Source organism: Ochotona princeps, chromosome 6, assembly GCF_030435755.1.
Source record: "Ochotona princeps isolate mOchPri1 chromosome 6, mOchPri1.hap1, whole genome shotgun sequence".
In the NCBI taxonomy this organism is placed as follows: Eukaryota; Metazoa; Chordata; class Mammalia; order Lagomorpha; family Ochotonidae; genus Ochotona; species Ochotona princeps.
The window spans coordinates 3920826-3928811 of NC_080837.1; the positions used below are offsets into that span (position 1 = coordinate 3920826).

At 62.9% G+C, this 7986-nt stretch overlaps 1 protein-coding gene across 2 annotated transcripts; it reads right to left on the minus strand.

The window, feature by feature from the left end:
* Positions 1-2713: 2713 nt before the first annotated feature.
* On the minus strand, positions 2714-7783 carry ULK3 (unc-51 like kinase 3). 2 transcript variants are annotated; one of them, XM_004594624.2, is made up of 16 exons: positions 7609-7783; positions 7143-7283; positions 6931-7051; positions 6552-6656; positions 5845-5988; positions 5600-5682; positions 5108-5263; positions 4915-5020; positions 4724-4764; positions 4444-4546; positions 4284-4348; positions 4102-4180; positions 3984-4024; positions 3617-3664; positions 3303-3369; positions 2714-3175 (listed from the first exon to the last, which is right to left on the minus strand). In XM_004594624.2, exons 1-16 carry the CDS (start codon positions 7708-7710, stop codon positions 3159-3161), a joined length of 1419 nt encoding a protein of 472 aa, XP_004594681.2. In that variant the 5' UTR covers positions 7711-7783; the 3' UTR covers positions 2714-3158. The 2 variants fall into 2 exon arrangements, 1 of the variants encoding a protein (XP_004594681.2); XR_009245570.1 differs by lacking the exon at positions 3984-4024 and having other exon boundaries at positions 7609-7766.
* Positions 7784-7986: the final 203 nt, after the last annotated feature.

The window sequence follows — 7986 nt, forward strand, 5'->3', positions numbered from 1 at the left end:
GTGTCTCTGGCGCCAACACCTGCCCAGGCCAGGTTTCACCGGCAAGTTCCCATTAGGGTTACTCTGGGTAAAGTCAGGAACACAGAGCCAGTGCTGGGGCAGTGGAGGGCAGGAGGAGGATGAGAGGGCCCCGAAGGACACAAGACAAGGACAGGGCAGCTTGAGCTGTCACCCTGGGCCCCTTTCTCTCTCAGGCATCCCCGGTGGGCACCAACAAACCCCTCCTGACCTTGACGGGGCCTGAGCCAGGCGGGGCCACAGCGAGGCTGCTGAGCCACGTCAGTGGAGAGGCCGCGTCAGCACCACCGCCCCAGGCACCTTCTGTTTAATGGGATTGGACAGCCCCTTCCATGTCTGTGGTTGGCAGGGCTGGGGAGGGGGACAGCACGCAGGGAGCCACACAGAGATGGTTGCCTGGGCACACAGGACAGGACAGGCTGTGGGGTGCCTGGCTCTGCTGGCCAGGTCGTGCCTCCTGCCTGCTTTCTCTGCCCATCACCCCTGCTCCCTGGGTCTCTCATCTGGGAGAGCCAGGGCTGGAGCTCGGCCCCCGGCTGGGGGCTGACCTGTCCCCCTCCGAAGCCCTCAGGCACTGCACCCAAAGGTTCCTGCTTTCTCCTCTTTCTGCTGCTGCTTTCTCTCACTCTCTCTTTTTCAAATCTATTTTTGTTTATTTGAACAGCAAAGAGGGAGGAAGGGAAAGATCCTCTACTCTGCAAGTCCACTCCCCAAATATCCACAATCCAGAACTAGATGAAATGGAAGCCAGGAGCCAGGAACCCACTCTGGGTCTCCCATATGGGTGGCAGGGACCCAGCTACTTAATCCGTCACCTGCTGCCTCCCAGTGCAGCAGCAGGAAGTTGACTTGAAAACGGAGCTCAGACTTGAACCCAGGCACCCCGATTTGGCCTGTGGGTTTCCCAAGCAACAATTTAAACATTCTGCCACCTGCCCTCCCCTCTGGACCTCAACACCCTGCTCCCCAATGGTCTACTCCTCCCTTGTGACACAAGACAGTCAGAAAAGCTACCTGCTACTGAAACTTCCCTTTCATGGTGTCCGAACTCTGCCATTAAGACACCAAGGGTTTGCACTTAATCTGTCCTTCCTCCTGTTTGGGGGAGTCACAAGAACACAGAAAATGCAGAAACCCTCGGCCCTCCTCCATGTTCTTACAGAGCAGGCTGACACCTGCCTGGGTCCCCAGCATCTCAGGGACTGTGGCTCTGCCTGGTGGAGGATTTTGGGGAGGTCTGTGGCGTCCATGGGCTCCAGGGTGTCTGGTTTACCCATGGGAAGGAGGTTGCAGACAGAGCAGCAGGGTGTGTGTGGCAGGAAGAACCCAAGTTCACATGGTCCAGGGTCTGCCAATCCCTATGGCCAGATGGTCCTTCACCCGCAGGGTCCCAGAAGGCTTGGGGGGACATCTGGGGCTTGCTTACTCGCTGAGCTGGGCTGCCCACACTGCCTGCTGACCCAGCTGATGCTCAGCTCTGCGAAGGGGAGCATCTGGTCTGTCCTCTGTCCCCCAGTCTGAAACTGCTCGTGTTGGGGTGGGAAGCCTCCAGCCACACCATTGGCAGAGTCCTGTGAAGCCTTGGGGATAACAGTGAAGGAAAGGAGTGTGCAGGCCACCTGTTGGGGTCTGCAGGCGTGGGGGGAGCCTTCCATGCCTGGCTGCCAGTCATGGGGTTCTGTGCGTCTGGGTGACCTGGGGAAAGTGGCCAGTGGTGTGTCCCTGTCCCTCCCTTAGGCCCAGCTCCCCATACTGGGGGCCTTGTAGATGATCTCCTCCTAGCCAGGATGGCACAGGTGGGCTCCTGGGACATGGGGCCTCTACCTTCCATGGACTCTGAGCTCGGTCAGCTGAAGGTAAGGAGGGCAGAGGGGATGGCATCCACCTCGCTCCTGGAGTGGGCACTCCTAATGTGTTGCAGCCAGTGAGAAGAGTTCCTGTGGGCCTCAAGCCCCACCCCAGCGATCACCCCTGCCCAACCAGGCCCACCCCTCCGATCCCCTCCCTGTTGGCCCAGCATCCCACCAGGTCTTCATCCCTCTCCTCTCTTCTCCTCTCCCTCCTTCACAAACCCCCTCTGTCCAGCCCATTTCCAGCAGGTTGCTGCAATGAGCCTTGCTCCAGGTCTGAATTTACTCAAGTCTGAACTCTGGGCTTGAGAGATTGGGTGCTCACCATCCCCCACCCCCCCTCCCCGCCTTGGGAGATGCTGCTCCACACTGCCCCCCAGCGACCAGGCTAGACCAACCTGGGGGGGTTAGGGCAAAGCCCATTGGAAATGGTCTCTTGGTTGGGGGGTATTCTCTGGGACCTTGGGTATGAGTACAAAACACTCCAAAAGATGCCCTTCTTCCAATTCAGCTCTTTGCTCTGACCAGTACAGGCTAAGAAGGGCTGGGGCAGAGCCCAGGGAACCCCAACAGCCTCATCTCCGTGTCCCCAGGTTTTTCTGTCCGAGCTCCAGCTTATGAACAGGGTCCACCTCTCCTATTCTCCCAGGCAGGAAGAGACACACACACAAGTACAGAAAATAATTTAATAGAGAAACGATCAACTGTACTCCTGGCCCTGTCCCTGTCAGCCCAGGAGAGGGAAGGGGCGTGCCCAGGGTGCTGCGAGCAAGCCGAGGGCTGCACTGGGTCCCCTACATCCATGTCCCAATGGTGGCTTGAGGGCCCGGCGATGGGAGGGACCTACCCCCGGGGAAGGGAGTGGACTCCCTGTCCGCAGGAGCACTGACAGTGCTCAGCGCTGGCGGTTGGGCCAGCACTCAGGAAGACGACAGGGCTGTGGGCTGAGTACACTGTGGGGTGGTCCCTGAGGAGTCTTGAAGGGCCTTGTTCCAGTGTAAGAGGGAGACCAGAAAGGGGCAGCCCAGGGCGCTGCTGCCCACTGGCAGCTGGAGGCTGGGGCAGAGGCGCCCTAAGCAAAAGTGCAAGGTGAGATGAAGGCCCGGGGGTCTCCCAGGAAAGTGTCCTTGTGGCGTCCAGCCCCATGCTGAGGCCAGGCCAGGGGGCCCCGAGTGAGGCTGTAGACTCTGGGGACATGGGGAGTGTCTCAGAGGGGCCCAGTCGAGGCACTCCTGGCTTGTAGGGGGTACTGATTCCTGGGCATCAGTCTCCCTGTCCAGGCTTGCAGGGTCACTGCAGGGTGCAAGCTGGAGAGGGGAGAGGAGGGGAGGGAGAGGCCTGAGGCCCAGGTGTCTGGCCAGAGAGGCCACACCAGGACCACCAGCAGTTCGCACAGCCCTCCCCTATGGGGGGCAGCCCCAGGGCAGCACTCACAGCTCCGCACAGACTCCGACAGCCCCTCCTTGTCCAGGCTCTCTGCTGCCCAGCGGGACTCCTTCATCTGTGTGGGAAAGGCACAGGGAAGGATGGGTGGGCTGGCCGGGCAGCCACAGCTCCGTGACCCAGCGCAGCCACATGTGCTCACCATGACTGTGTGTTCCTTGGCACAGCCCCGTGTGCCCACCTTGATCCTGTGCATGCCCTGGTACAGCCCCATGTGCCCACCTTGACCCCAGTGTGCCTCCTCAGCACAACCCCATGTGCCCACATTGACCTGTGTGTGCCCCGGTGCAGCCCCATCTGCCTACCTTGACCTGTTCCTTCAGGTACTCAGCCCGAGCCATGAGGTTCTGTACCTGCATAAAGGAGATAGGCCCAGGCCAGTGATGCGGGTGGAGGGGCTTCCCATCCAGCACCCTTTGTACCCCTCCTCCGGGAAGCCCTCCTGGCTGCAGCAGCCCCTTGCTGGGCTCCCATGGCCTGACTTGAGCAACTTGTGATTGCGCCCCATCCCTGCTGACTCACCAAGTAGATGGATGTGCCAGACTTGGAGCCCCCTGAGGGTGGGGGCTCCACAGGGAACCTGAGTGTACCCCCCTCCCCACCGCAGACAGGAGCAGGAGCAGACCAAGCAAGGGGAAGATGAAGCCCCAACCCTCTCAACCCAGCAGGCACCTCAGTGTGAAGCAGCTCCCGCCTCCGGCCTGGGGGCTCCGCTGCAGAGGGAGAGGGCAGCTGGTGAGGGTGGGGGCATAGCCCGGTGCCCAGGGGTGGGGACAGGGTGGGGCCTCACCTGCCAGCAACAGCAGCAGCTCCCCCAGGCTGTGCTGGTACAAGTCCAGGGCATCTTGCTCCCCGCCAGCTTCCTCCTCCTGCAGAGACACAGGGGACATCATCAGGAAAATCAGGCTTGTGCCAGGGTTCCTCCGCGACCCCTGCTGGGACCACCTCCCACCCCCCTCACTGGGTACAGACCTTGGCCATGGCAGCAGCAGCCACTTCCAGGGCAGCCAGGAGGCGTGGCTTGTCCCGGGCCATCTCTGGGACAAGGGACAAAACTCAGGGTGAAGGGCATGGACCCGAACCTGCTGCTCCTGTTACCCCAAGCCGGGGAGGGGAGGGGAGGAAGCCCTACCTCGGAGCAGGTCGCGGGCGGAGGGTCCCTGGAGCAGCAGAGCCTGATTAGAGGAGGACACAATGGCTTTGAGCTCCTCGGCCCGGGACACATACTGAGCCACCTGTGGGAGGCAAGGTGCTGAGGAAGGGCTGCAGCCCCCACCCTGCCCAGCTCCCACCGCCAAGGCCTCAGCAGAATCAATCACTGAGAGGAAGCTCCGGTTCTGAGCGTCACATCCTCCTTGGCCCTCTCCCTGTGCCTGCCCCCACCTGCCTGCATGGGGGACCCCTGCACACACCTTCGTCTTGATCGCTTCCTTCCTCTGTGCATCCACCTCGTCTGTGGAAGGCGTTATTGGTATGAGGTGTCTGGGACAGCAGGGTGGGGACCCCAGTACCCCACCTCCTCCCCGACAAACACCGCATTCCATAAGTATGCACCCTGCTTGGTCTCCCACAACGCCCACACAGGGTGCTGCCCACTGCTCACAATGCAGGGCAGGCACAAAGAAGTCCAGGGCCTTGCAGTAGAGTGACAATGCAGCCGCCGCGTCCCCTTCCTGGTCCTTCTTCACAGCCTGCACCACCAGGGCACTCTGACCAACAGGCACATGGTGTGTGGGGGCCAGGCCCAGCTCAACCCCCTTCCTGCCCCCTCCCTACCCCATCTCCCGCTTGCTCACGGCTCGGGCCAGGCTCTCCCCACTGGGCATATGCTCCAGGTCCACCCAGGGGTGGGTGAAGAAGTCCTGGAAGGAGATGCGGCGGTTGGGGTCCCGTTCCAGCAGCCGCTGCAGCAGGTCCCGGCAGTCTCGGGAAAGCGGTGGCCGTAAGGGAAGCTGTTCCAGACCAGGGGTGGGGGACAGGCACACATCACCCTGCGATCCCTGGCCTCCAGTCCCAGGCCCTGCGAGAACCCACGCTGGGAGGAACTAGGCAGTCCAAGGAGGCATTTCCCAGCCCTTTCCGGGGGGGAAAACCTGATGAGGGTCCTGCTTCCCTCCCCCCATCCAGGCTATGCCCTGGGGGAAGCTGGGCCCAGGTCAACTTGGCCTTCCCCTGCACTGGCCATGCGAGCTGAGCTGGGCCCCTGGAGCAGACCAGAGCCCACGCTGAGGTCTGCACAGGTGCAAATCCAAGTGCAGAGCAGCCCCAACAACCTTGCTGAAACCCACCTCAATGACCCGGCTGCTCCGGATCTTCTCCTCCAGCTCCAAGAAGGACCTGGATGCGAAAGGCGGTTGCCCGAACAGGGCCTCTGTATATGCCAGGGAGAGGGGAAGCTGAAGGGGGCGTGGGGGGGGCAGGCCAGGCCCCGCCCACAGCTGGACAGACCCACCTCCCCAACCTCCAGGTTGGCAAAGTCAGGGGAAGCCCAGTAAGGCCCCACTTTGGTGGGGTGGGAGTTTGGGGGTCTCACCATACAGGATGACCCCCACGGACCACAGGTCTACACGGGCATCGTACTGCCCCCGACACACCATCTCCGGTGCCATGTAGAGGGGGGAGCCGCGTAGCACGTGTTTCTCGTCCCACGGGGACATGTGCTGCGCAAAGCCAAAGTCTGCAGACGATAGGCCAGCACACAGGGGTCAATGCCAGTGTTCCTGGCACCTGCTCACCTCCCAGGAGCCCAGCCAGGAAGGAGGGCGCCTGCCCCCGGCTTGCCCTCCTCCCTAGCTTGACCCTCCTGGGTATCCCCTTCTGGAACCTTCTTCCCAGGAAACCCATCTGATACTTGGACTATGGCGATACACAGGGAGGCTCTACCTCCTGGCTGACCTGTTCTCCCCCTCCAGTCTTCTCAGGGGCCACAGCCCCTGCCTGCCCCGCCCCATGCTGCCTAACACCTTCAGTGACACAGGCTGCACCTACTTACTGCTCTTACCCCTAACCCTGGCCTGCTTCCACAAGGAACCCCAAAACGGGACACGCACACTGAGCCTTAACTCCTCCCACACTGCAGCCACTGGATGCCAGCATGGGTACCTGAGAAAGGCCCAGACAGCTCTGGAGTTTCTGTCCGTGTTTGATAACTCAACAGAGAGCCCTATGAGAGCCAGGGCTGCGGCGGGCGCCCAGGCCCCGGGCAGGCCCCAGCATAACCGCCTTCTCCAAGCCACCTACCCGCCAGCTTCAGGTGCGGCCTGTCCAAGGAGCTCAGCAGAATGTTCTGCGGCTTCAGATCCAGGTGAGAGATGTTACGTTCATGCAGGAATTGCAGGGCGCTGGCTGAAGAGCAAGACCCAGAGGAGGGCCAGGTCAGAGGAGTGTCTCCTGCCCACCGTTCTGCTCCTCCCTGAGCTCACAGGAGCTGGCACAGGATTCGGTCAATTCTAAGGGTTTTCCCAGAGTTTCTGCCTGCTGCCTTAAGTCTCCTTCCCTCCCCCCACCTTTCTCACAGCATCCAGGCTCTGGGGGCCCTAAGACCGAGCTGGGCAGAAGGCATCAGCCAAGCATGCTAGCCAGGGCTTCCTGACCAGTGCCCAGGAAGAAGGGGGCTCACCCAGTTGCTGCATGAAGATCCGGGCCACCTTCTCCGGCAGGATCCTGCGGGTGTGGATGAAGCGGGACAGGTCCCCGCCTGCGCAAAACTCCATGATGAGGTAGATGTTGTCGCTGTCCCACTGCGGGTTGGAGAGGAAAGGTGGGTTGAAGATTGGAGGTCCCCTTTGCCCCAGCCCCCTTTTTGGGGTTAGCCCCCAGCCCAGACCCCACCTGGAAGTCTTTTAGCTGCACGATGTGGGGGTGTCGGATGCCCTTGAGGATCTCAATTTCCGTCAGCAGGTTCTCCACTGACGCTTTGTTCAGACTTTTCTTAGCCACACACTTTATGGCCACCACCTCGCGTGTGTCCTTCTGGGGTGTGGAAGAGGGTGGACGGGGGCTTGGGACTCTGCCCACGTGCTGAAGGGGTCCTGGACCCAGGCCCGGTTAGCAGGGTGGGCTTCCCCCGGCCGGACACCCCCACCCTCCCAGCCCCACAGCGACCTAGCACGGCCAAGTCCCAGTCCCGCCTCCTCACTGGTCGCGGCCTAGACTCCGCCCAGCCCACCCGGGGCGGCCTCGGGCTGGAGACCCCGCGGCTTCGGCGGCCACGGAGGCCCCGGGGCAGCCGGTGCGCGCGTCTGGTCCGAGCGCGGCCGCCGCGCCATGGCCCGACACCCCAAGGCGCCGCGCGCACCTTGGCGTAGGCCTTGTACACCGTGGCGTACGTGCCGCTGCCCAGGCGCTCGGTGAGAATGAAGCCGTCCAGCCGCGGGGGCCCCCAGCCGGGCCCCGCCATCGCGCGCACGCCCGCCCGCCCGGTGCTCGCCGGGTTCCGGCCGGGCGCGGTGCGCGGGGTGCGCGGGGTGCGCGGGGTGCGCGGGGTGCGCGGGGTGCGCGGGGTGCGCGGGGTGCGCGGGGTGGAATCCCCGCTGCCCCCAGCGCCGCCTGCCGGAAGTGCGCGGGGAGGACGGACGGGCGAGGCCCCGCCCCTCGGCCGCCGCGGGCTCCTCCCCGCTCGGGGCGGAAGTGAGCCGAGGCCAGCAGGTGCGCCCCAGCGGCTGAGGGTGCCCTC

What these genes read in the sequence shown, in the direction of transcription:
- ULK3 (XM_004594624.2), bottom strand. Translation starts at nt 7,710, where the DNA reads ATGGCGGGGCCCGGCTGGGGGCCCCCGCGGCTGGACGGCTTCATTCTC. An exon ending in GGGAGAGCCTGGCCCGAGCC is followed by an intron (nt 5,021 to 5,107) that starts GTGAGCAAGCGG and finishes CCTGTTGGTCAG; the next exon opens with AGTGCCCTGGTGGTGCAGGC. An exon ending in AGGAAGCGATCAAGACGAAG is followed by an intron (nt 4,547 to 4,723) that starts GTGTGTGCAGGG and finishes TGCCTCCCACAG; the next exon opens with GTGGCTCAGTATGTGTCCCG.